General features: G+C 34.0%; 5 protein-coding genes across 5 annotated transcripts; 4 read left to right on the top strand and 1 right to left on the bottom strand.

Moving 5' to 3' along the window:
- On the bottom strand, positions 1-4,377 carry LOC125488449 (trypsin-1-like). The gene is made up of 11 exons (XM_048628794.1): positions 4,251-4,377; positions 4,124-4,164; positions 3,451-3,522; positions 3,321-3,365; positions 2,947-3,043; positions 2,442-2,504; positions 2,204-2,289; positions 1,678-1,854; positions 1,199-1,418; positions 627-784; positions 1-359 (listed from the first exon to the last, which is right to left on the bottom strand). Exons 1-11 carry the CDS (start codon positions 4,270-4,272, stop codon positions 177-179), a joined length of 1,164 nt encoding a protein of 387 aa, XP_048484751.1. The 5' UTR covers positions 4,273-4,377; the 3' UTR covers positions 1-176.
- Positions 4,378-7,491: 3,114 nt separating this feature from the next.
- Positions 7,492-8,822, top strand: LOC125490150 (serine protease snake-like). The gene is made up of 3 exons (XM_048628460.1): positions 7,492-7,571; positions 7,971-8,147; positions 8,439-8,822. Exons 1-3 carry the CDS (start codon positions 7,569-7,571, stop codon positions 8,805-8,807), a joined length of 549 nt encoding a protein of 182 aa, XP_048484417.1. The 5' UTR covers positions 7,492-7,568; the 3' UTR covers positions 8,808-8,822.
- A 4,182-nt stretch (positions 8,823-13,004) lies between these two features.
- Positions 13,005-20,708, top strand: LOC105397808 (serine protease Hayan). The gene is made up of 15 exons (XM_048628459.1): positions 13,005-13,228; positions 13,313-13,365; positions 13,837-13,962; positions 14,566-14,655; positions 14,816-14,890; positions 15,517-15,630; positions 15,882-15,965; positions 16,083-16,157; positions 16,240-16,477; positions 16,855-16,917; positions 17,250-17,338; positions 18,705-18,890; positions 18,976-19,195; positions 19,461-19,624; positions 20,186-20,708. Exons 1-15 carry the CDS (start codon positions 13,069-13,071, stop codon positions 20,375-20,377), a joined length of 1,929 nt encoding a protein of 642 aa, XP_048484416.1. The 5' UTR covers positions 13,005-13,068; the 3' UTR covers positions 20,378-20,708.
- A 498-nt stretch (positions 20,709-21,206) lies between these two features.
- LOC125490151 lies at positions 21,207-23,334 on the top strand. Its single transcript, XM_048628461.1, has 4 exons — positions 21,207-21,443; positions 21,542-21,594; positions 22,795-22,920; positions 23,197-23,334. The coding sequence occupies exons 1-4, from the start codon at positions 21,392-21,394 to the stop codon at positions 23,317-23,319; spliced, it is 354 nt and encodes a 117-aa protein (XP_048484418.1). The 5' UTR covers positions 21,207-21,391; the 3' UTR covers positions 23,320-23,334.
- A 331-nt stretch (positions 23,335-23,665) lies between these two features.
- Positions 23,666-26,922, top strand: LOC105385424 (serine protease Hayan). Its single transcript, XM_038115726.2, has 10 exons — positions 23,666-23,791; positions 23,919-24,017; positions 24,134-24,214; positions 24,469-24,712; positions 24,997-25,059; positions 25,143-25,231; positions 25,366-25,551; positions 25,635-25,857; positions 26,089-26,252; positions 26,651-26,922. Exons 1-10 carry the CDS (start codon positions 23,777-23,779, stop codon positions 26,876-26,878), a joined length of 1,392 nt encoding a protein of 463 aa, XP_037971654.2. The 5' UTR covers positions 23,666-23,776; the 3' UTR covers positions 26,879-26,922.
- The last annotated feature ends 342 nt before the right edge of the window (positions 26,923-27,264 follow it).

Here is a 27,264-nt window from a genome sequence, read left to right as displayed (position 1 = left end):
TTTTCATATAATATAATATATTTTTAACATCAAGGTAAATGTTTAAATAATAAATGGCTCATAAAAACACATACTTGGGTTCAGTCAAATCAGTCAGAGGATTACTTATTCTGTCCGTTAAAATCCCCAGACCACTTTCTGCATTGGCGGTTCATCAATGCAGCATCAAAGTTCAGCTACCCTTGCGGCCAAACCACGCTCTCAATCCAGTCGAGATAACTGGAGACCTTCGTGTATACTCCCGGGGTATCTGGCTGTCCGCACCCCACTCCAAACGACGTGATGCCAATGACATAGTGGATCTTCCCCTCCGTAGTCGGTAGCGGGATCTCCACTTGAAGTGGACCACCGGAATCACCCTGAAATGGGGTGAGAAGGGTTAGTTTCCTATATACCACCATGGTGAAACAATAATCTACTGCTGCCAAAGGTTCACTCAAAGAGAGCTTCACTCTGTTCTCGACCTTACTGTTTCAGGACCTACAGACTATAATTATTGTGAAGCGAATTGCCGAACAACGAAAATAGTCTTTTAAAATGCATGATGACAGATAGGCCAGGTTATAAATTGACGCAGTTTTTTTTAGTTTAGGTTCTAGTTGCTGTAATTTTTAAGCCTTATTTACCCAGCACGTATCCACGGCTCCGGTGGGGTCTCCGCTGCAGACCTGGTCTCTCACCCTGCACCAGGCTCGCCCGCACAGCCTGCCCAACTGTGCGTTGCAGGTCGCATCGTCCACTATGTTGAGATGTGCTACTTTAAGTTTCGGTGTTTCTAGTGCAGCTGTGAAATAAGTAGGAAGTTGATTATTATTTTTCAAGTAAGAGTGAGAGGTAACTTGATGTGTCTTGTTGTGTCGTGGGTTCCGGTTAGCAGTTGCAGTTGGCGAGAAAGATATTGGTTATTTCATGCTTTTTTGTTATTTCCAAGCTTGGAGAATAACCCCCTTATTCATAGAAAAGTTACAAGACGTTTAACTAATAAACTGTTTTGTCCCTCTCTGCCAAAGAACAAATTGTTCTTTGTCGGAGAGGGACAAAACAGTTTATTAGTTAAAACGTTCTGTAAGATCTCTATAAATAAGGGGGTATGTCTTTAACCCATTTTGGAGAAGTATTACAGTTTATTGTTTACGGGAGATTTGTTTAAGAGTGAAGGAAGCATTCTTGAGTCTCCAACATGAAATCAAGATTTTACCTTCAGAAAAGATGCCCCATCCAGTAGCCCTGGCCTTCTTACTCAGTTTCAGGACATCAGGTATGTGGTACAGGCATGCGGGTTGAATGAACTTTGAGAATTTCACATCTGCCTCTAGTTCCAACAGTGCAATGTCGTTGTATTTTTTTCCAGCTATGAATTTAGGGCTTCTTATAATCCGATGTATTTTTATGTCAAGAGAGTTTTCAGGCATGGCTTTCTGTAAGTTAAGAAATTTCATAGTATTTATACGTGGACGCTAACTTGGATAAGTATTTATTTAAGTTTCATATATCATCATCATATTCAAAGTTCAATGGTACCTACTATACTGTAATATAAAAAAACGTAGTTTAGATTCTCATATATATGTTCTCATTAGTATAGGCTTAAGAATTTTAGTCTGAAGCCGCCATTGTCTGGCTCTCCTTGCCTGCAAATTTATCATTAACAATATTTCCTAATTCATCAATACTTACAGTATCCAAAGCAGTGGTATGTCCAAGTCGGACCGAGTGCGGCTCTCTGTCGGGCAGTGTCGTATCAATCCTCACAGCAGTGCATTGTGCCGCAGTCAGGACGAACTTGGAGCTTATCAGAGATCCACCGCATCTGAAGTCCAAGCTGCCGTTGACCCTTCTCCAACCTATGGCAGCCTGGTACATGTTATGATTAATGTACTTTTAATATTATAAATATATAAAATATATAAAACAATAATATAGTTCAGTCTTAAAGAGTATTCAACAGGTACTGCCAATCAAATTATTGCTGTCTCTCTAGATTAGGTACGGGATGAAATGTTTGGTATCAATGAACTATCTGCTGTCAGTTAGATGTGCATACCCGACATACTTACTTACACAGTCCATTATTATAGCTGTATAAGTACATAGGTACTATGTAGAGTACATTACATGCTCGTTTATTATTTATAAAAGAACAATCGTTTGTTTTTGGACATTATAGAAGAAACGTGAAATAAAGATAAATCTGTATACTTACCATGTGTGGATATTCTCCTTGGTACACGTATCTGGCACCTGAGTCGATATTTGATCCTTCGGGACGCAATTCTGGTTCTGAAAAACCTGCAAAAAGAACAGTATTTTAATCATGGGTTGGCTTGAAGAAATTGCTTTGTGTCCAGACGCCCGACTTTGTGTGCTTACTTACTATTTCAGACTTTATATTTCGTAGCGGTGTTTTGAAGTTGATTTAAATATATGTTTAAGTAACTTACATGCTTCATTCTTTTTTTTTGCTTTTTCCCTGTATTTAATCAGCCAAATGTATTCGTAGCATTCTGGAAGAGAGGAAAAAAAATTATAATTATTTAGATAAGTATGAATGAATTTAAACACAGATATTGGTATATATATATATATATATATATAGATTACCTCTTATTGGTATATATATATATATAATAAGAGTTTATCTTACGACTTTAGGGCTTGTTGTGACGTCGCATCGCAAAAAATTGCGACTGTTTTCAGGGCAAATGCTTGATTAGTGTCGCAGGTGTTTGTGATGCGTCACATCGCAATGCAATTTATTTATTCTGAGGGGGTGGAGTAGCGGCCAACACAAACCTTAGGTCATGTTTTCGTCACAAGAGATGAAGAAGTAGTGGTTGGTGGCGTATATTGCGCATGTCCGAATACAAAGTAGTGTGAAGTTAGTTAGGAGAGACTCAAGATAACTTAAATATGTGAAAATCATGTAAAATTTATATGAACACTGACTCGTTTGTATGATCCTTCGATGTGCAGCCTTGAAGTCGGGTACTTTGGGGTTGAACGGGGCACATTTTTTGTCTTCATCTAAATCCCTTAAACGTGTCTGAAATTACACACAGATAAATAGATGAATGAACTATGAACTTTTTGTGCTAACATTTAATTTAGTAATTCATACCTATAATTCAATAAATAAAAAAAAATAAAAAAATAAGTAGAGAAAGTAGTTTTGTGAGAGGAGAAAAGTTAAGTTTGATTAAATACATAAATAAAATAAAATTAGCACTAAATTGCAATATCGTAAAATAATGTTATCAGTTTTATTAAACTACTTTCGTAACATGAAAATGGATATAAATTATTAGGCTAAAAATACTTACTGTGACTTCAGTTTCATCAAGATATCCCCACGATTTATCATCCTCCTGAAAGATAAAATAGTAAACATTTTTTTCTGTTATTATTTAGAAACTTAGCTATTATGTGTAATTAATTTGCGTATATGCATACCTGAATAGGAAATTCAGGTGCTTTTGTAGTATTTACATCATCTTCAATAAAACCCCAAGACCATCTGTCTTCCTGAAAAAATAATACGACAAAGTCACAGATAGGTAATTTTGATTCAATATAGAGTAAAATAAAATTAGGTACATGCATAAGTATAGAATTGTTTAAAATAGATGAGGTTTACAAATTCAATTACATTTTAATGATTGTGATAACAGTGCACAAACAGAAAAACAATATTTAGCAAGTCATTCACATAGTAGGTAAGTAAGTAAAATAAAAACGTTTATTAACAAATTGTTTAAGTAGATTTTGTAATGTTGCTGCAAATTCCACACTAGGCGAACATAATCTTGATAAAGTCAAGTGTATCTCAAACCATCCATATGAGATATCCACTCAATTGTACAATAGCATTGTAAGTTGTGTTAAATTTTGAAATAAAAATATATTCATATTCATATTCATCTCTGGGCGAGTCTCCACGGACATTGTTTTTGTGATTTCTGATAAAAACAGAAAGTAATTAGGTAGGTAATCTGTATTAGCAAATACCAAACAGTGTGCAGAACTGTCAGTTTTTATTGTCATTATAGTGCTACTGCAACATAAATATTAGCCTACATGCCTAATTAAAGTGCAGCAGATTATAACAAATTCAAGAGTAACTTACCAATTGTGGCGCACTGTTTATAAATGTGAAACAAGTAAAGACTGAAAAAAAACAGAAGTTAACCATAATTACTAGTAGGTAAACTAAAAATTACACTCATTTTCAAAATGATCATTAATTTACTTACCTATAAGAATCAAATACACCATATTTTTTATAAAAATCTGAATGAGATACAATATACAATACGACGCACTCAAAAACGTTGTCAGACTGGTTTTATAAAACCCGACACCAGTAAATAGTTGGCAACGCGTATGCAAATCAAATTTCCTTCATAGCATTTTACTTTGGTCGGTTTATCATTAGAGGTCAAGACCAATGTTTCATAAATACATAGTTCATTCATAATCGTAATGATAACGATGAAGATCTACCTATTAAATGTTAAAGGCATATTATTAAATATGATTATTGTAAAAGTTATGCTTAGTGTAATTTTAAATAAGGTAACGGGTCCATATTCCGAGGTAAATAACAACATTTGAAAGTAAGTAAGAAAAATAAGCATTTGTAACCATCAATATTGATGTGAAATATTGTCTTCTGTAAGAATATACGTTAAATTTTATATTTCTTAACACAGATTCATTGATAACACATTAATTATACTTAAAAAAATATAATTTATTACACATGTCGATTTGCCCTAATGCCGAGGTAGGATTATGGTTTCTTCCATATACCGAGGTAGCCTGTTCCATATTCCGAGTTAGTCCTGTCAGTGGCTCCATGAGTGTGGCCATGAACATAAGGAAATTACAATCGAAAATATCGATATACTTTTTTAACCTTAAAGTACTCCAAATAAATTTAATTATTCTAAATAGTAGTTGAAAATAATGAAAAGAATTAAATACTCTCCATTTATATTGGTTTTCGTGATAATTTCTATTATTTATGTAACATTTTCATAATTAATTATTGCAACTGGTAACATTGGCTAGAAAAAATATTCATAATGCTTCTATGATGTTCTATGGACTTTTCCAAGCGATTAAAAAAAAAATAGAGTAGAGATGGGGTAAATTGATAAAATAGTGACAGTAATCGAATATAATCGATTATTGAACTCGAATGATTTAAACATTTTTTACTATAGTTTTTATCTAAGTAAGGTCTAAAATTTTTCCACGATATTTTATGTTCTTACTTAAATGTTTAAAAGTTGATGATACGTAATAAAAGTAGATGTGTAAGGGATGAGGAAAAGTATCGAATACTTACAAAAGCCAAATACCTTATCAGTACTAATTTCCGATGAGTACCTAATGTATTTACCATAAACGAATATGATTATAATAAAAGTATCTACCCAGGAATCGATCCAGCATCGATTATTTTTTCATTCAAGCATAGGTCGGAAGCAAGGAACATTGCACTAGGTACATCTCTATGGCGCATGCGCGCTGGACTGGAGGCGCGCCGGCGCCATGTTCAATTTTCCGCCGAAAAGTTTGCCGCTATTCTTTGAAAGTATTTTTGTTAAGTCTTTACATTAGAAAACAAACATCTTTTATTAAATTATTATGTTTGTATTTGCAATATGCAATTGGAAAATCGATAAGGTAAGCTTGTGTGCGAATTATTTTAGGAAATTACGTAAAATGGAAATATTTTTATGTTTTTATCAGTAATTTGGCATCAGTTTAGTTACTAACCTAGGTTTTTGTTCTAGCGTTTTCGTTTCTAAACTCACTAAGTTTTGTGAAAATGGGTACCAACTTATAAGGATAAGCTTAATTCTGTCAACTATCCATACAATTTACCTACTTACTTTATTTTTCAGTGACAACAACAAGAAAATGAAAAAATCAACCAGACCCCTAAACCAAACATGGAATGCAGTATACAGGACATTCATTTATCTGGGAATTCTGGGATAACAATATTACAACGGCCATCAGACCTCGAAGTAGAAGGATAATGGAAATAAAATACAGAAATGAAATTAGGCAATTGTGTATATAAGTGTTATAAAAACTCAACCGTCGTGTGTGTTATTTTATTCACCCAAATAAAGTTTTACGTCTACAAATTTCTTTCTTTCTTCTTTTATAAAGAGTAATAAGTAGGTAGTATCTAGTAGTAGTTTCGTAAAGTCAGGCATATCTATCCACACCCCTTTTATATTTAGGAAGAAAGTCGCTAATTCATCTTGATTTTATGGTTTGATGACGGCATCGGATGACACTGCGAAGGTGTGATGTAGTCATATTCCGATTTCCGAGGTACCTACCTATGTAAAATGTCATACTCCATATTAGGGGTTCAGCAAGTATTTTAATAATCCATATTTCGAGTTATCAAATTATCGATTTAGAAACAACATAGTTACTCATATGTTACTCAAATCATACATAAAATATTGGTAAAAATATGTATCACTTACGTTAATAGGGATAAAATAACACTGTTTTTTAACATTTCAAATATACATACTAAGTTAAGGTTTTCTAGGTAACCATGTTTTTTGCGTCAACAATTATCGTGTCATATTAAGATTCCTAGAGGATATTTTGTACCGCCGAATTAGGTTATAAGATTGTCACGTTCATCATTATTATTATGTAATCAAGCATATACTTCAAATGTTATTATTTGTAAAGTTATAAGCTAAAAATCATGACATAGTATTTTTCCTTATACCGAGGGTACCTCGGAGTAAGGAACAACGTATAAAAATCAGGCCCTTATACCGAGGTATTTTGTTTTTGAGTTTAAAGGGGTTAAATTAGTTTAAAAAGAGTTAAAATTTAAATTTAATGTAAGTATAAGAATATAATAAACTAAATATAAACTATTTACAAAGTTGAACGTCGTATAAATATTAAAAAACACAATTATTAAATATGGCTGGCCTTACGTAAGCCGGGTCGCGTTTGTATGAAAAACATGGCGGCGTCGCCCTCACGGCACATTACATGAGTTTTTAGTAATTTTAGGCAATTTTAAACATATTTACTACATCAAGTAGTTTCGGTTAAAGATAATGAACGATTAAATGTAATTTTAGAGTATCCAAACCTATTAAAATAAGTAATAATCATGAAAATAAATATAACTCGAAATAAGGACGCCATTTTGAATACCGCGATATATGGACCCGTTACCTTATGTAGAAAAGGATCATCGTATTAGTATTTTCAACTGCTAATAGTAAAATTAAAAAACCGACTTCAAAAAACCACTAAAATGTAAGAAATAATTTAAGGTTTACACAAATTCTACTCGTATGAGACAGTACAAATATACCTAAGCAGGAACTGTTCTTTTTTGATGTTGGTGCGGTGACAAAGTAATCTGAAGAAATATGGCACCAACTTCAAAAAAGAACAGTTCCTGTATTCTGTATTTTTTAGGTTTTTCAGAACCACAATTGCGTCCCGAAGGATCAAATATCGATTCAGGTGCCAGATACGTGTACCAAGGAGAATATCCACACATGGTATACAGATTTATCTTTATTTCACGTTTTTTCTATGATCTCAAAAAACAAAAGATGGTTCTTTGATAAATAATAAACGAGAAAGACAGAGTACATAGTGTGTACTTATACAGCTACACACACACACACCATCCAGACAGCCATTGTTTGTTTTTTTGTAATCTGTTTAATCTGTGATAAAATTTGTCTGTGTAAGTATGTCGGGTAAGTGTAAGTAAGTATGGCAGCAGATAGTTGATTGATACCAAACATTTCACCCTGTACCTAATCTATAGGGACAGCAATAATTTGATTGGCAGTACTGACTCTTGAATAATCTTTAAGACTGAACTATAATGATTATTGTTTTATATATTTCATATATAATATGAACACTACATTAATAATAACATGTACCAGGCTGCCATAGGTTGGAGAAGGGTGAACGGCAGCTTGGACTTCAGATGCGGTGGATCTCTGATAAGCTCCAAGTTCGTCCTGACTGCGGCACAATGCACTGCTGTGAGGATTGACACAACACTGCCCGACAGAGAGCCGCACTCGGTCCGACTTGGACATACCACTGCTTTGGATACTGTAAGTATTGATGATGAATTAGGAAATGTTGATTAAAATATAAGCACCAGCTGGTTAAAGGTAAATTCGTAGGCAAGGAGAGTCAGACAATGGCGGCACCAGACTAAAATTCTTAAGACTATTTTTTTGCCTATACTAACGAGAACATAGATATCAGAATCTAATCATCGTCCTTTATATATTACATTATAGTACCATTGACCTTTGAATATGAAAATGATATATGAATCTTAAATAAATACTTTAGTATCCAACGTCCACGAAAATACTATAAAACTTCTTAACTTTCAGAAAGCCATGCCTGAAAACACTCTTGACATAAAAATACATCGGATTATGAGAAGCCCTAAATTCATAGCCGGAAAAAAATACAATGACATTGCACTGTTGGAGCTAGGGGCAGAAGTGAAATTCTCAAAGTTCATTCAACCCGCATGCCTGTACCACATACCTGATGTCCTGAAACTAAGTAAGAAGGCCAGGGCTACTGGATGGGGCATCTTTTCTGAAGGTAAAATCTTGATTTCATGTTGTAGACTGAAGAATGCTTCCTTCACTCTTAAACAAATCTCCCGTAAACAATTAACTGTAATACATGTGTCTTCTCCAAGATGGGTTAAAGACATATTCTCCAAGCTTGAAAATAACAGAAAAGCATGAAATAACCAGTATCTTTCTCGCCAACTGCTAACCGGAACCCTCGCTCGTTTTCCTCCTTTTTTTGAAGTCGATTAAAAATATGGCGACTTTTATGTGTGTACTCACATTTTAAATACTCGTAGTAGTTGTTACATTTTACTGTGTACTGAATTCAAGATCGATTCCTAAGATATCCACCATCAGATCATCTTTCTATGGTCTTCAGATCGTATAATGATAAACAAATAGTGATTAATTTCTCGTGACATTCAAACAAACCTGTTACTGACTGTAGCAATAGCAACTCCTATCGACGTCACTATGACGTCATTTTTACACAAATTTGACGAAGTTCGTATAAAATGTCAATAACTTTTTAATCTCGGAAAGGGTATCGATTGGTTGAACTTATTTTTTCTTAAATTTGTTTTCAATAATCGGTTTAATTTTGTATTTGTTTTCTTACTTCTACTTGACTTGAGTTTTTTTTTACTTATTGAGAAGTATAAGGTAACGGGTCCATATTCCGAGGTAAATAACAACATTTGAAAGTAAGTAAGAAAAATAAGCATTTGTAACCATCAATATTGATGTGAAATATTGTCTTCTGTAAGAATATACGTTAAATTTTATATTTCTTAACACAGATTCATTGATAACACATTAATTATACTTAAAAAAATATAATTTATTACACATGTCGATTTGCCCTTATACCGAGGTAGGATTATGGTTTCTTCCATATACCGAGGTAGCCTGTTCCATATTCCGAGTTAGTCCTGTCAGTGGCTCCATGAGTGTGGCCATGAACATAAGGAAATTACAATCTAAAATATCGATATACTTTTTTAACCCTAAAGTACTCCAAATAAATTTAATTATTCTAAATAGTAGTTGAAAATAATGAAAAGAATTAAATACTCTCCATTTATATTGGTTTTCGTGATAATTTCTATTATTTATGTAACATTTTCATAATTCATTATTGCAACTGGTAACATTGGCTAGAAAAAATATTCATAATGCTTCTATGATGTTCTATGGACTTTTCCAAGCGATTAAAAAAAAATAGAGTAGAGATGGGGTAAATTTATGAAATAGTGACAGTAATCGAATATAATCGATTATTGAACTCGAATGATTTAAACATTTTTTACTATAGTTTTTATCTAAGTAAGGTCTAAAATTTTTCCACGATATTTTATGTTCTTACTTAAATGTTTAAAAGTTGATGATACGTAATAAAAGTAGATGTGTAAGGGATGAGGAAAAGTATCGAATACTTACAAAAGCCAAATACCTTATCAGTACTAATTTCCAATGAGTACCTAATGTATTTACTATAAACGAATATGATTATAATAAAAGTATCTACCCAGGAATCGATCCAGCATCGATTATTTTTTCATTCAAGCATAGGTCGGAAGCAAGGAACATTGCACTAGGTACAGTATTGTGCAAATTAATGTGAACACGAGTAAAAATTTGAAAAAAATACATTTAATAGTTCTAAAATAAAAAAAACAGAGATATATTAATACAATTTAAGTTATTTTAATAGAAAATGTGTCCTCCCTGAATTTTATAACTTCTTCAACACGTTTTGGAATAGAATCGACATGACTTTAACAGTTTTCTGATATTTACTGGTCTAAAAAACTTGTATGGATTACAGCCTCAATCATTTAAGTTTTTCTTGTGCAATCCGTTTTACGAAGTCTAACTTACACGATGGCCCACTTATTTTCAATGGGATTAAGTGCCGGTGAGTTCTCTGGCCATCCAAAGGCATGATATCTTGTTGTCCTTGAAATATTTAAGTATCTTAGACACGTGGCATGGAGCCAAACTTTATGAAAAACTTATAGACCGTTATCATCAAATTTTCTTAGTTCAACTTCTAATCTCCGTTCTAGCAAGTCACTGTATTTTAGCGAGTCCATCATCCCTTCGATGGGCACAAGTCATCCGGTACCTATATAAGAAAAACAGCCCCAAACTAAGAAAAGTTGATGCTAACGGTCAATAAGTTTTTCAACAAAATTCGGCTCCATGCCACGTGTCCAAGATTATGCTTAAATATTTTAAGGACAACCAGATATCATGGCTTTGGATGGCCCGAGAACTCACAGGCACTTCATCCCATTGAAAATAAGTGGGCCATCGTGAAAGTTAGACTTCGTAAAACGGATTGCAAAAGAAAAACTAAAATGATTGAGGCTGTAATCCATACAAGTTTTTTAGACCAGTAAATATCAGAAAACTGTTAAAGTCATGTCTATTCTATTCCAAAACGTGTTGAAGAAGTTATAAAATGCAGGGAGGACACATTTTCTATTAAAATAACTTAAATTGTATTAATATATCTCTGTTTTTTTATTTTAGAACTTATAAATGTATTTTTTTCAAATTTTCACTCGTGTTCACATTAATTTGCACAATACTGTACATCTCTATGGCGCATGCGCGCTGGACTGGAGGCGCGCCGGCGCCATGTTCAATTTTCCGCCGAAAAGTTTGCCGCTATTCTTTGAAAGTATTTTTGTTAAGTCTTTACATTAGAAAACAAACATCTTTTATTAAATTATTATGTTTGTATTTGCAATATGCAATTGGAAAATCGATAAGGTAAGCTTGTGTGCGAATTATTTTAGGAAATTACGTAAAATGGAAATATTTTTATGTTTTTATCAGTAATTTGGCATCAGTTTAGTTACTAACCTAGGTTTTTGTTCTAGCGTTTTCGTTTCTAAACTCACTAAGTTTTGTGAAAATGGGTACCAACTTATAAGGATAAGCTTAATTCTGTCAACTATCCATACAATTTACCTACTTACTTTATTTTTCAGTGACAACAACAAGAAAATGAAAAAATCAACCAGACCCCTAAACCAAACATGAAATGCAGTATACAGGACATTCATTTATCTGGGAATTCTGGGATAACAATATTACAACGGCCATCAGACCTCGAAGTAGAAGGATAATGGAAATAAAATACAAAAATGAAATTAGGCAATTGTGTATATAAGTGTTATAAAAACTCCACGGTCGTGTGTGTTATTTTATTCACCCAAATAAAGTTTTACGTCTACAAATTTCTTTCTTTCTTCTTTTATAAAGAGTAATAAGTAGGTAGTATCTAGTAGTAGTTTCGTAAAGTCAGGCATATCTATCCACACCCCTTTTATATTTAGGAAGAAAGTCGCTAATTCATCTTGATTTTATGGTTTGATGACGGCATCGGATGACACTGCGAAGGTGTGATGTAGTCATATTCCGATTTCCGAGGTACCTACCTATGTAAAATGTCATACTCCATGTTAGGGGTTCAGCAAGTATTTTAATAATCCATATTCCGAGTTATCAAATTATCGATTTAGAAACAACATAGATTTGTTACTCAAATCATACATAAAATATTGGTAAAATTATGTATCACTTACGTTAATAGCGATGAAATAACACTGTTTTTTATCATTTCAAATATACATACTAAGTTAAGGTTTTCTATGTAACCATGATTTTTGGGTCAACAATTATCGTGTCATATTAAGATTCCTAGAGGATATTTTGTACCGCCGAATTAGGTTATAAGCTTGTCACGTTCATCATTATTATTATGTAATCAAGCATATACTTCAAATGTTATTATTTGTAAAGTTATAAGCTAATAATCATGACATAGTATTTTTCCTTATACCGAGGGTAACTCGGAGTTAGGAACAACGTATAAAAATCAGGCCCTTATACCGAGGTATTTTGTTTTTGAGTTTAAAGGGGTTAAATTAGTTTAAAAAGAGTTAAAATTTAAATTTAATGTAAGTATAAGAATATAATAAACTAAATATAAACTATTTACAAAGTTGAACGTCGTATAAATATTAAAAAACACAATTATTAAATATGGCTGGCCTTACGTAAGCCGGGTCGCGTTTGTATGAAAAACATGGCGGCGTCGCCCTCACGGCACATTACATGAGTTTTTAGTAATTTTAGGCAATTTTAAACATATTTACTACATCAAGTAGTTTCAGTTAAAGATAATGAACGATTAAATGTAATTTTAGAGTATCCAAACCTATTAAAATGAGTAATAATCATGAAAATAAATATAACTCGAAATAAGGACGCCATTTTGAATACCGCGATATATGGACCCGTTACCTTACTAAGAAAAAATATGTTTTTTAAACAAATTTTCATACTTGCATTTAACGACAGCTACCTTGGCATTCCTTAAAGTCAATGGAACCAATATCAATTTACGACTACAAATTGCATGTCATTTGGGAAAACCGGAGAACTCTACTCAAAACGTGTTTCCTCGTTCTCTACATCATCACAACAAAATTGTAATATTAGTATACAAAGAAGTCTTGGCAGAATGGCACTACAAATCGTTACACTCACTATATTTACTATATTATTAATTTTTATAGGTATTGTAATGTTTATGTTAACACCAAGATAAAATGTTAATGTATCTTTTTTCCCATGGTTGTGAATTTGATGTTCTGTTTTAGATTTTTGTGCTACTGAAGAATTAGGGTTGTTTTCGAAAAGGATAAAAAGATGGGTAAGTTAAGCATTATAGTAAATACCTACCAAAGAAATTAATATTTGGTTTAATTGTATGTAAATAACTAAGTTACCGTCGCAGCCTAAGTTTTATAATCCGTATATTTAAAAAAAAGTGGTATACTTAACATAAGAACTGCAGAGTAGTATTTCTCATTACATTGGAATATCTCAAGGATATGAAGCCAATTATTGCAATGGAGAACCGGCCCCTTTTGTATGTTTCTTTGGACATGTTCAACCGGTTTGTTTTTTTTACATTGAACAGGTTTCAGGAAAGGGTGTGTCAATAGACGGACGTGACCTTTTTTACTTTTTGATTTTGATTACGGTGCCTCTATAAATTTGTATTAAGATGTATCTGTACTCAGAACTAATGAATTTGATGGGAAATTAGCTAATAAGTTTTTAATGAACAAGTTAATCAAAAGATCCTGTACACTCATTCTAAACTACTTTATTTTTTCAGAATTCTGAAAATATGTATGCCTATGCAAACCCGCCAAGCCACTGGGGATACCATAGTGGCCAAAGTCCCATAGCAAGAAAAGACTACAACGTGCGCGTACCTTGCAACCACCAGCCACATCAAGCGGTAATTATAAATAAGGGTGGCAATTGGCGGCCGAAGACATTGTGGTTGTAGCTGACGGCGTGTCGTCAAAGAATAGAAATACAATTGACGTTGCGTCTTCTACTGCATCCTCCTGTCGTTTGCTGTAAATTGGCATCTTAATGAATTACCGGTGTTGTATAAACGGACTTGGAGAGGACGACGACAATGACGACGTTGTGTACTGTACGTCGTTTATTGTGTTATGTGCTAAGGGTGCTTATATAGAGAGGGGTGCCTGTATCTACCTGTACCGGTAACTTGATTACGCGAAAGCGCTCATGACATTTAAAAATCCGGGAAATGCTCCATGAGTGAGCGCTTTCGCATAATCAGGTAACCGGTACAGGTAGATACAGGGAACCCGATTCTCTATGTAAGCGCACCCTTACTTACTACATACAACACATCCTGGACATTTAACGACTTGCGATTAACTGACTGGCTAATCCTTTCACCACGGTGAAAGACCGTAGTCAAGCTATCTTTGGTCACCGAAACGATAAGGAAAATAGTAATGGTAGTTTGCATTTAAAACTAAATATAGTACCTACATTAATTATTATAATAGTCTTATGTTTCTAGGTCCATCAAGAACAACCAAAACCATTACCGGCCAACCCCCACTATGATTTTGATCCTACACATTATAATAGATTTTACTACAAACAACCAGTAAGTTAAAACTATCTTCATAATGTGGATTTCATCCAATATTCCATTGCGAACTGAGAGTAAATATAATGAAATATTGACGTTCATATTTTTTTTAAATATTTGAACTACAATCTTATATTTATTTACCAACTATAATTTCTTTTATAACTGATTCCAGTACTACCAACAGCCAAGTCCCCAATATAATCAAGATTATGAGCGCGGCTACAATCATGGCTTTTACCAGGCACTGGTAAGTTTTGTTATATTGTATCAATGCTATGCCTATAGACAGAGTACTTTAGAAGCAGGTATTAGCGGACTCAACAATTTTTTTAAGTGGCACTTAAATTAACAATATACGAAAAACAGTAGCTAACAGTTACTTTCTCAGGTTACTTTCATAGGATTTTGACAGAATGCAACTTTTTTGTGTCAAAGTCGTATAATAGTAACTGTCAGCTATCGATAGATATAGATAGAGTATTAAAACTGGCAGTAGGTTGAACTAAAAAGTTAAAAAATGCGTCAATGCGCAATGTTGTTCGTATATTGTAAATGAAAGCAAAAAACGTAAAAGATTTGACGTGGGTGAAGTTGTGGGTGGAATAGTAGCAATATTAGCAAAATTATAAGGTTAAAAAGTCACTATAATAATATAATGTTCATAGAAATTGGGCATTGTACCTTATAAATGCCTTCCCACGGCTTATTAAGAACTAAATACGGCAGGATTAATGATAACAGTATTTCGGTTTCTAATTTTGAATTTACTAATTTAGAAAAACCGATTAAAATATGATTACAAAATCACAGTACTTTTGATTACTGTGATATGCAGTTTCAATAGTCACTATAAGTATACATATTTATTTCCAGTTGTACCACCAGAGAGCTCATCACCCACCGAGTCCTGGTCACCACAATAGCCCAGTCGCCGGGACCGGCGGGCGAGGCGACGGCAGCCGGCCCGGAAATATGAAGCCTGTTCCTGTGAGTACAACATAGTTATACAGGGTGACGCATTAAGTGTAGGTCAAATACTTTGGCATACAATACAAAAAATAATAGCCGGCTTAGTACACTCAAATGAAATGAGCAATGAGCAATGAAAATGTTCCACCTGTTATTGTCGTTTGCCGTTGCGTAAGTCAATGGAACTTTTTCAATGCTTATGAGTGTATTAACTTTGTTTTGTTTATAGCTTATAAATTCATAAAATACAGCTAATTATTTATTTCCAGATAAAAGTCTTCGATAGGCTGGAGACAACGACAGAAAAAAGTGACAACAAACAATTTACTAACATAAAACTAGAAAACATTCAGGTATTGTTTTTTACTGTTTTGTATCTTATTTAGATTGATTAACTGAATAAAAAGTGGAATATCTGGATACTAATTTCATGGCCGAAGAATAAAATGTTCTGTTAATCATTGTTGCAGCCCCTAGAATTTTACGACAGACCCAAGATGTCGTCAGAAATAGGAAAGAAGCCTGAAATTACTGAAAAAAATAAGGTACGGGGTTTTGTAAAATATGTATATTTATTAACTTATAATAATTAGCTATGCTTAAAATGAATTCTTTATTTTGTTCCAGGCCACCAAAGATCCTAGTGACGATATCAGCCTCATGATTAACAAATCTCCAACTCCAACAAACAAGCTTGGTTCTGATGAACCAGTTGCCATAGAATCTGAAGATAACGACGCAGGCAGAACTATAAAATTTCAAGATGTATATTTAAAGACAGAGCTTCCGTCTGAAAACCCTTGTGACGATTATGACCCCAAAAAGCCAGTTTTTTTTTCTCCAGAACTGAACGTTAATCAGATATGTAAGTAACTGCAGTTGGTACTGTAATTGGTACTTTTCTGACGAATAGTACTTATGTATTTTTTATTACTTACTTACTTTACCTCAAATATTTTTTTAGCTAGGTATCTTCCATCCATAGCTTCTTTGATAGAGATTGCTTATAAGGCTGCCTTTTTTCAGTTTTTGTAATTTTTGGTTTTGGTGAAAATAATGTGTCATGGAACTTTAACAAAACATAATAAGCTATTTAAAATGCCCATGAATAAAGTTAGGTGTTACTATTATATATACACTGAATAGTTTAAAAACCAATATGCAATGTTTCTCATAACCCTTCGCTAGAAAATCATGCTAAGTTAAAACACCTACGTATAATAATTATTTTATTAATTTCAGTGTGCAGAGAGTTTATTTGGGAGGCTCGAAGAAATGAATTAAGACAGCCACGTGAAGCTGCTTGTAAGTTTTATAACATTAAGTTTTTTTTATGAAATCCCTTATCTTCTTGGTTTTAGATAAAATGTTCCAAGAATGGCACAAGTTTTTGTCTTTGACTTTTGGTAGTCTGATCTCTGCAGCCTACTGTACCTGTACCTACTGATTCATTTTGGCTCATCACAATATCTTCATTATACATATTCCAGCATTCCAACGGTTCACCCTTTACTTAGATGTAAAAATAAGAATCACATTACTCTGCAATAATAAAATATTAACAAGTTTTTCTGAATATTTCACCTTTAGGTAAATTTTTCATGTTTTTGTAATTCACACTTTTCACAATTTTTCAGGTAAAAAAAAGAAAGATAAAGAAGCGGGAATTTTCAGCATTCAGGTATTTGGAGGACATGATGTAGAGCAGGGGGATTTTCCTCACATGGTTGGTATTTTTCAAAGTATAATTTTAAGAAAACAAAATACGCTTAACTTATTCTGCTTAGGTACAAAATCTTATGTAATTTTCATAAGGTTTTATAATATTGTTACCACTATTGTAATCAAATAAGTCCTCCTGACGCCCAGCCGTTATTTTATTTTTTAGGACTATCTGCCCACGGTCCTCACACAAGGACTATTGCGTTTACCTAGCTTACTGCCCAGAAACTTAAACGTGAATAAATGTCGCAAAAATTATTATATAGTGTTCCTAGTAGTATGTACGGTTAATGCATTAAAAAAGGAACCAGTTTCAATAGGTTTAAATTCGAAAATCATTAGTCCTCATGTGAGGACCGTGGGCAGTTAAAAAAAGTTTAATTTATTGGTAGGAAATATATTTATAAGGTAATTTGTTAGAAATAACAAAACTTATGAAATAAGAACCACTTAGGAACACATTTAACACTATATCAGTCTCACATAAGTTTAGAACTTATATTTATTCTAGATAAACTCTTTATTATCAACTATTATAATTATTGGGATCAATATAGGAACAAAATAAGATAAAATGAAAGGCTAAGCTAGCAGCTCCTGGATATCATCATCACAAAATTCAAATTCTACGGGTTCATGGTGAGTCATTTATGTTGTCATGTCATCGTCCTCCGAGAGATCTATGTCCGACATAGCTAAATCTGCTTCAATTTCTTTGATTTCGCATTATATTCTGTAAAAAAATACATAAATAAGTATATCTAAAATTATAGTATAGCGGTCCAGAGTCCTCAAGTGAGGACTAAACGTTTATGTCATTGAGGACCACGGTACTCAGACGAGTACTAATGTAAATGGATGATCATAGAATATTATTTAGAACCTTAATTGATAAAATATTGCTATTCGTCCCTTGCTAATATACTTAACAATAAGGTTTTATTAAAGTCATTGTATTAAATGATTAGATCACATAAGTAAAATGAGATTACAACTTACTTAGACGACGGTGGCCCCGCCATGGTTCCGTTTTTTGACGTTTTTACAATGAACGATTGATTATCCTCAGATGACACTTAAGACAGCTGTCAGTGATGGAATGTTAAATCCATTGATGCAATCCCAAAAAATAATGGCGGTAAATTCAAATATGGTTCAAACACAAAGTATTCGTCCTCGGAGAAGGACCGTGGGCATTTAGTCCAGAAAAAATATGTTATAGCTTGGGCAGTAACAACTATACTCGTTAAGTACTCACAGAAGGACCGTGGGCATCAGGAGGATAAGAAGATGGTAACACCCCAGACAAACCTATTCACTACATTTTATATCATTCATTTTGTCAGTAAAAGTTTTTCATAATTTACCAGGGTGCCATAGGTTGGAAGGCGATTGACGACACCGATGGTTTGTGGGTGTTCAAGTGCGGCTGCACGTTAATTAGTCACAACTTCGTGCTGACGGCAGCGCACTGCACTCACGTGCCTGTAGACTCCACCATCGCTGAACCTGACCCCAAGATTGTGAGACTAGGAGACAAGAACATCATTAAAAATGTGAGTTGTAATTTCATTGAAAGTAACAGGAGTATAGGAAACGTATATAAATCATTGACTTAACAAAACTTATGGTATTTTTCAGGCAAGAGATGGAAAAAATGATTTCAAAATCATTCGCACCATCGTTCACCCACGATACGCATCGCCAAGGAAGTATTATGATATAGCTCTCATGGAGCTGGAAAAAAAGGTAGAATTTTCTACTCTGATTCGACCTGCGTGTTTGTGGAATGGTCTCATTTTTGACAACAAAGACTTACCGCACCGGCCGACTGTGACGGGGTGGGGAGCGGTTGAATCTGGTAATTATTGCATCATACAAACTTAGTATCCATATTGCATAAGTATTCATTTTTACTAGGTCAATTTGGGAAAGTTTCAAAAAGATTTATTATTTACTAGCTGTTTCCCGCAAGCTTCGCTTCGCCTTTAAATGTTTTCGGACGACTCCCTACCTACCCACTCTACCCACGCTACCTAATAACGTGCCGAAGTGGCATTAAGTACCTTACCTATATAATTATGTTTTCGTTCCCACTGTCAATGACAAACAATATTAAATTCCAGCAAGCAAGATAATTTCACCTGAACTACAAGTAGCAGAGCTGGATATTATACCAAAGGATACCTGTGAGGAACTTCTGCGCCCAAGCTGTAATAGGAACTTCTGTAGTGTCTTCCACAGCCAGGTCTGCGGAGGCAACCTCACCGGGGGTGTAGACACTTGTCAAGTAAGTCATATACTTATTATGATCAATGCAGAATATAAGAAAAATCCCCTTTCCAAATCTTCTCAGCACACAGTAGAGCTAAACTGGGCTTTTCTATTCTGCCTTGCGATTCTGTAAAATCGACATCTCACTTCGATCTTCATTCTCCCTTCACCTTTCACTTTACGTTCGAACAGTTATCACATTATATGTCATCTCATACATTATTTGTCAAAATCTCGAAATTCGATGTGTCTACGGAAATTACAGAATGCCAATTTGAAAACTCACTCCGGATTCAGAATCGAGTTTTGACAATTAGCTTTATAGAATCTTATAGGTAGAAGCACGGCTGTTCTATTCTGAGAGGGGGTGCAATTCCTGTATGAGGTTTGTTCAAGTGGAACCTTTCCAACTTATCTACTTAATTTTAGCTCAGCCAGCCTAGCTCTTGAGTGAACAGGACCAGCAAGCCTGGGTGTTGCAATAGCTCACATAGGCGCTCTGTTGGTCCAAGAACGTGTGAACCTCTTACTTTCCTCTCCTGCTTTCTTCTTAACCCCATTTCGTTTGCCCCCTCAGGGTGACTCCGGTGGTCCATTCCAAGTAGAGCTGGACCTTCCTGAAGACATGTCGGGTCGCATGCACTATGTGTTAGGCATCACCTCGTTTGGAGTCGGCTGCGGAAGACCCGATACGCCAGCCGTCTACACCGCTGTGTCATTCTTCACAAGGTGGATTGAAGAGAATGTTTGGCCCGATGAATATATATAAGCCACTAGCAGCTGTTTCTACTCATTTTGTTTGGTCCAATAATGTGTTCTCGTTAGAATAGAGGGATAAAAAGTGTCAGCTTATAATGTTTGCTCGTTATAATACCGGGATATGTTAATTAGATACCAAATTTTCATCAAAATTTCTGAGTCGTTTTGCGTGAAAAGTAGCAAGTCTATATTCATCCAATAATCAGAAAGTATTTATTATGGTAATTTTAATAAAAAATTGCTCGACCACGTTATAACAGCAACCGTAGAAGTAAAGGTTCATTTTGTATTATTTTATGGAGACAGATCGTTACAATATACAATACATGACTTATAATATACTTAATGGAGTTTTTTTTTACCTAGAAATCATTTTCATTTTCACAAGTATTCGAGTCTGACGATCAAGCATTGCACCATAAGGACGTGAAATTTAACATGCTTGATAGTCGAGACTGTACTTCAAAGTACTAAAAAAGTCAAGAGCATGACAAAGAAATTTACATCATTTTTGTATTTTCATATATTTACATATCAGTTTTGGGAAAAATGCTATTAAAAATTACTTATATAATTATAAAAAAATTTACATGTTTTTTTTCAATTGACGGAGCTAGTTGTTGCTAGTAACGTCGATAATGGTTTATTTTAAAGGTTACCATTATAACGTTTATATTTAAAAGCGACGCTTTGACCTTTACCTCGTCAAGATTATACCCATCGAAGACTATGTGACTATTGTTGTTATAAGGGGGCTTTTACTGCATTTTTTCATACTTGGCACAAAAGGTAAACAATTTTTGTGAAAAAATGCAGTATTCATTAATCATATATATAACAATCAAAGTCAAATACAACAAGACTGGAACAAGTGATCAACCCAATATCGATAAAATATGCCGATAAACTCTACGTCATTTAGCAAATCCTTGAGATTATTAACCTGCTAAAACTTGTTCTCTTGTAAAGAAAAACTGAGCATCATCACATTAAAAATGTTAGTATACAAAGGTTTTTTGTAAGAATGGCACAACATATAGTTTGGCTCTCAATCTTTTCCTTACTCTTTTTTATTGGTCAGTATTTTATATAACGACTATAAGGTTTAAAAAGTGCATCAATTTTTTTAGAGTTATAGATATTATTATCTATACCACTTTTACTTATGTTTTAGACTTGTGTCCCACTGAAAAATTAGATGCGATATCTAAACGGATCAAAAGATGGGTAAGTAAAACGTTTCATTTTAATACCTATTAGTACCTAGATATTATGTAAACACGACCGAATGGCGTAGTGGTTAATGATAGTGACCCTGACTACTGAGCCGAAGGTCTCGGGTTCGATTCCCGGCTGGTGCAGATATTTGTTTATTTATTTATTTTATTTATTTATTTATAATCATTGCAGTGATACATAGGGTACATAAGAATTCCCACAAAACCAATATTTTTGGTTTGACTGTGGGTAAACGGTGACATTTTAATTAAGCTATTATTTAAAAATAAACAATATAAAGTGTAAAGTGAGCAGTGCAAGGAAGGCACCACTCTCAATCATAATAAGTTTTAAGTATCATAATACGTTTTAAGTAAATGTTTTTTTAATAATGTTTTAAATAAAGATATTTTTTCTTATTTTTAATACTTACCGGTATTTGTTTACAAAGCATTCTTCCACCAAAATAATTATTTGTATATGGTATTTGGTACCTTCCTTGCTCAGCCCCTCTTGTGCCGCAAGTATGCTGGATAGGTATTTTATGTAAACACAGATATTTGTTCTCGGGTCTTGGATGTGCCCGTAAAATGGCAATAGCCCGCCCCCTATTACATTGGGACTAACATAACACTCTGGCGAAATCTTTAAATTATAAACTTGGGCTGAAGCTCTAGAACTCTAAAATCGAAAATATTTCCAATGATAGTACCACGATTATTCTCATTGCATTAAACGTGCGGATTGCATGACTGCTCTCCAAAATTTACAATACAATACAATACAATCCCCTTTATTTGCACCAAAAACAGAAAAAAAATTACAAAATAAAGCTTACAAATAAAAACAGTACAAAAAGGCGGCCTTATTGCTCATAGCAATCTCTACCAGACAACCTTTGGATGGAAGAGAGAAGGAAGGAGAAATTTCGTATTTTGTAAAGGTAGAGTAGCCCCTAGCCTCGGCTAGCGTCTGAATGAGGCATTAGGTTTCTCCGGAGAATCCAGTTCTACCGGTAGATTAATAAAACTTAAACCAAGGTATACTAAAAAAGGTGTGTCATGCATGACGTCAAGACGGAGTTTTTTGATTTTTTATTCATGTTATAGTTTTGGTTTTATTTTTTATATGTTGTTGCAATATTGGTATACAAAGCCGAAGGGGTTACTTGAGGGTCATCAGGGTGAACGACTTTTGATAATTTTTCAGAACATTGAAAATTGGAATGGATATCCAAATACGCCGAGCAACTTCGGATACCGAAGTGCTCCGAATCCCCCGACACGACCAGACTACAACGTGCATGTCCACATTCACCATGAACCGGAGCAAACGGTAAGCGTAGATAAAGCGTATCTCTGCTGCCGCTGCACGGGTTCGTTATCGACGTAGATAAACGACATCATATCGCGATTCACCATAAATACGGGGCTGTGTTTGGTGGAACGCTTTTTAAACGAGTTTATCGACGTCGATAACTAACCCGTGTAGCGGCTGCAGGAATTTTGTTTAGTTTGGAAGATAGATAATTTAGTTTGATTTCTAGGGAGCATGTAGTTTACCGATTTGTTAGGTATATTTGACTTATCTATATGAATTGTCACATTCCAGTTGTACCAACCACCAAGTCAACAATATAATAATGAAGATTATGAGCGTGGCTTCCATCATGGCTTTTATCAGGGACTGGTAAGTAAATACATTTTCCGAAACCGCGGCACGGTTCCGACGTGAACGTGTCGATAAACTCGCCGTATTTATAGCAAATCACGATATGTCGATAACGGATTCGTGCAGCGGGGACTGAAGTATCCAAAAGTCCTGTAAGTATAATTTTGTTTATTTTTTGGGTCATTTTTAAAAAAACAATTGATCTAGGTATAAATTTAAACAATGACATTGTTAAGTAATAAATCGTACACTTGTCTAAGATTGTAGTCTGTACCTCTTAGGTTAAGTTACTACAGACAATACACTAATATTATTAATGTCCATAATGATAAATTTTACATAATAAAACCGGATTTCCCATCGGCAAACGTGTGGGCGGTAAATTATTGAAATATTAAAGGTTATGATAATTTTATTGCAGACGTACCAGCGACTAGTAGCACATCATCCAAGTAGCCAAGATCATCACAATGTCCGCGAGACGACCGAGCGAGATCATGCTAACCGGCCTAGTGGGAATATGAATCCAATCCCTGTGAGTCAAATAATAATAATAATTTAAATAAAATACAGATTACATACACACATAAAAATCATCTTTCTACCATGGTATTTGATTACATTATTAAATTTGAATTCATTATTATATAATCTTATTCCAGCTAATTTCTACAAAAGACTTCTACGGCAGGCCAGTAGAAGATGAAATCAAAGGTTTTTTATCAAATATAAAACTTGATGCTCGGAATGTTACTGAGAAAGTAGGTTACTGATTTACTTTATTATATTTTTTTATGTACACGAAATTGGTATTTTTATATGGATATTAAATAATATTTTAATTAGTTACCTAATCTAATCTCAATTTTAATTACAGCCCCTCAAATTTATTAATAAACCTGAGACATCGACTGAAATAGAAAAGGAACTTAATATCAAAAATAAAAATAAAACAAAGGTACGGAAAATATAGATTGAGTATATTTTTCATAAATGAGTACGGCTATGAATTGTATAAACGTCGTTGCCATTAAATTCATTAAATAAAAAACTATATATTATGTACTAACTGAAATTTATGCTGTTCTAACATTAACACATTGCGCATTATTTGAAAATTCGTAATTCCATCATGATTTTTATAAGGTTTTGTAGATTGACATGTATTACTTATGTAATAAAATATAAAATACATTTTTTTTTCTATTACAGGCCAACAAAGATGCTGACGATGATATTGTCAACTACTGGCTTAACTATCCGCTAACTCCAATAACAGGAATTGAAAATTCTGAAAAAGTAGTTACGAAAGAATCTGAAATGAAAAAGAAACGCAAACTCGTGGACTTGAAAGATGTTTATTTGAACACAGATCCTCCATCTGAAAACCCTTGTGATGATTATGATCCTATGATGCCAAATTTTTATGTTGAAGGAAGCAAAATTAATGCGATTGGTAAGTGATAATTCTATGGTAATGTTTTGATACAAATAAAGTATTAAAAAATACAAATTTAAACAAGATTTAAATAGTTTACACAGTCAAGATTTAGTGAGTAATAATTTAGAATTTAATGTTCTTCACCTCTTATTATTGTAACTTTATAATGTACAATAAAGTGTTTATAAATAAATAATCTAATTTATTTTAAAGTAACATGCAAAGATTATTTGCGTAAAGCACAGGAAAAAAAGATGATCTTTTTGTTAAAATAGTATTAAAATTGTTTATGATTTCAGCATGCAGGGAGTTTGTTTGGGAAGCCCGAAGAAATGAATTAAGACAACCTCGTGGAGCTGCTTGTAAGTTTAAGCATAATGGCATAATAATAATGGCCAGACCATATTTGTAGTTAAACTTTATGCCTGTATCGTCATTATTTCAGGTCAAAAAAAGAAAGATTGGGAAGCAGGAGTATTTGGCATATCGGTTGTTGGGGGAGAGGAAGCCGAAATAGCAGATTATCCTCATATGGTTGGTATTTTTTAAAATTTATTTCATCACATATTATACGACAAACATGAAAATAGTTTTTTGTAGCGTCATACCTATATCACAAATTAATAATTACGGAAGTAAACTTAATGTCTCTCTTACTTATTTACCAGGGTGCCATAGGTTGGAAGGCGATTGATGATACCAATGGTTTGTGGGTGTTCAAGTGTGGATGCACATTAATCAGCCACAACTTTGTGCTGACGGCAGCGCACTGCACGCACGTACCTGTAGACTCTACCATCGCTGAGTCTGACCCCAAGATTGTGAGACTAGGAGATAATAATATCTATGAAAAAGTAAGTGGCAATTTTTCCTGAAATTTATGGTAGTTATGGGAGTCTTTATATGTACTTATCAGAAAGGTTTATTAATCTTTCAGACAAGTGATGATGAAGAAACTGCGATTGATGTAAAAATAATCAGAATCATCGTTCACCCAAATTACGCAGCGCCGAAGAAGTATTTTGACATAGCTCTTATGGAGCTAGAGAAAGAAGTGGAATTTTCAACTGTGATCCGGCCAGCGTGTTTATGGAATGATGAAGACACGAACAATTTACCGCACCAGCCGACAGTGACTGGGTGGGGAGTGGTCGACTCTGGTAATACTCGTATTAGTATGCATTATAATTAATAAAGATGTAGTCCTTAAATCAATCACTTTCAAGTGAATCAAACTAACCAATTTCATAAATATGAGTGTTACAAGTACTATTTATTTCGATTGCACGTTTGAAATACACATATAACCATGCCTTATAATACCTTTTTCCAAAATTGTTATGTATCTAAAATATATTTTTTTATGTTAATAATAAATACACTAATTCCAGCAACAAAAACCGTTTCACCGACGTTACAAGTGGCCAAACTCAGCGTTATAGAGCGGGAAGCTTGCGATAAACTTCTGAAAAAGACCTGTAACAGGAACTTCTGCGGAACTGAAGATCACCAGTTGTGCGGAGGGAACCTCACCGGTGGTGTCGACACTTGTCAAGTAAGTGTCTATACGATCAATGAAGAAGTATCAATGGTAGCTACTCTCAAAATCAACCAACGAACGAACAAGAACTGTCACGCAATGATAGAGCTGTGGTTAGCGTGAGCCGACAATGACTGACGCTATTCTGACTGGTTAAGTCCCAATTTATCCACAGTCGGTTAAAGCATAACCAGGAATTGCTTGACTTTGCCACATCTGGCAAAAATTTAATATGGAGATGACGTATAATTGATCAACCTTTCCCTGGTTCGATCAAACCGACTATGGAGAAATTGGAGCTAATCCTTCCACGACTTCACGCAAAGAAGATTTAAATTGTAAACGCAAAACCATCCAGATTTTACAGAACTTCTCAACTTTATCCTCTTAGCTCTATTTATTCTATCCCTCAGGGTGACTCCGGTGGTCCATTCCAAGTACAGCTGGACCTTCCTGAAGACATGTCAGGAAGCATGCACTACGTTTTTGGCATCACCTCGTTTGGGATCGGCTGCGGGAGGGCAAACACTCCAGCGGTCTATACCAGAGTGTCATACTTCACAGATTGGATCGACGAAAATGTTTGGCCAAAAGAAGTACCCATCCTTGAGGAATACTTACCCGATTCTAGGCGGGTTTGAAATAAACAAAATCGCAAATAATTAGTAATATAAAAAATACTTGCTTAGCAATAAAAAAGTTTTTTAAGAAAAAGGTTTTTATGTATGCCCTTCCCGATTATAGATAAGTAATTGAAATTAAGGCGAGTTATGGAAATGTGTAATGTAAATACATACCCTACGCCTTAGGTACCTGTATGATAAAACTACTTCAAAATCATTGTCTATATTGTTCATCCAAGATAGTGTAGGAGAAGTATGTAAAATGATATGCTCATTAATAACAATCAATAGAGCTAACGAACAAAATGATTCTGCATATCTTCTATAAAATTAATGATCTAATACCAAAACGTGAGGACGTGAGGAGGTTAATGACAGAATGTTATTGAGATCAGCCCTGTGAC

The sequence above is a fragment of the Plutella xylostella genome, chromosome 21 (assembly GCF_932276165.1).
Source record: "Plutella xylostella chromosome 21, ilPluXylo3.1, whole genome shotgun sequence".
NCBI lineage: Eukaryota > Metazoa > Arthropoda > Insecta > Lepidoptera > Plutellidae > Plutella > Plutella xylostella.
This window is presented reverse-complemented; position numbering and strand designations above follow the sequence as displayed.

Excerpts from the sequence above, each read along its gene's own strand:
- LOC105385424 (XM_038115726.2), top strand. Across the intron at positions 25,060-25,142 it reads ACAACCTCGTGGAGCTGCTT|GTCAAAAAAAGAAAGATTGG; the intron begins GTAAGTTTAAGC and ends TCATTATTTCAG. Across the intron at positions 26,253-26,650 it reads GTGGTGTCGACACTTGTCAA|GGTGACTCCGGTGGTCCATT; the intron begins GTAAGTGTCTAT and ends TCTATCCCTCAG.
- LOC125490151 (XM_048628461.1), top strand. The coding sequence starts at position 21,392 with ATGGCACAACATATAGTTTGGCTCTCAATCTTTTCCTTACTCTTTTTT. Across the intron at positions 21,444-21,541 it reads TTCCTTACTCTTTTTTATTG|ACTTGTGTCCCACTGAAAAA; the intron begins GTCAGTATTTTA and ends CTTATGTTTTAG. Across the intron at positions 21,595-22,794 it reads CTAAACGGATCAAAAGATGG|AACATTGAAAATTGGAATGG; the intron begins GTAAGTAAAACG and ends ATAATTTTTCAG.
- LOC105397808 (XM_048628459.1), top strand. The coding sequence starts at position 13,069 with ATGTCATTTGGGAAAACCGGAGAACTCTACTCAAAACGTGTTTCCTCG. Across the intron at positions 13,229-13,312 it reads TATATTATTAATTTTTATAG|ATTTTTGTGCTACTGAAGAA; the intron begins GTATTGTAATGT and ends GTTCTGTTTTAG. Across the intron at positions 13,963-14,565 it reads ACCACCAGCCACATCAAGCG|GTCCATCAAGAACAACCAAA; the intron begins GTAATTATAAAT and ends TTATGTTTCTAG.
- LOC125490150 (XM_048628460.1), top strand. Across the intron at positions 8,148-8,438 it reads ATACCACTGCTTTGGATACT|AAAGCCATGCCTGAAAACAC; the intron begins GTAAGTATTGAT and ends CTTAACTTTCAG.
- LOC125488449 (XM_048628794.1), bottom strand. The coding sequence starts at position 4,272 with ATGGTGTATTTGATTCTTATAG. Across the intron at positions 3,366-3,450 it reads CACCTGAATTTCCTATTCAG|GAGGATGATAAATCGTGGGG; the intron begins GTATGCATATAC and ends TTTATCTTTCAG. Across the intron at positions 785-1,198 it reads ATGGGGCATCTTTTCTGAAG|CTGCACTAGAAACACCGAAA; the intron begins GTAAAATCTTGA and ends CTTATTTCACAG.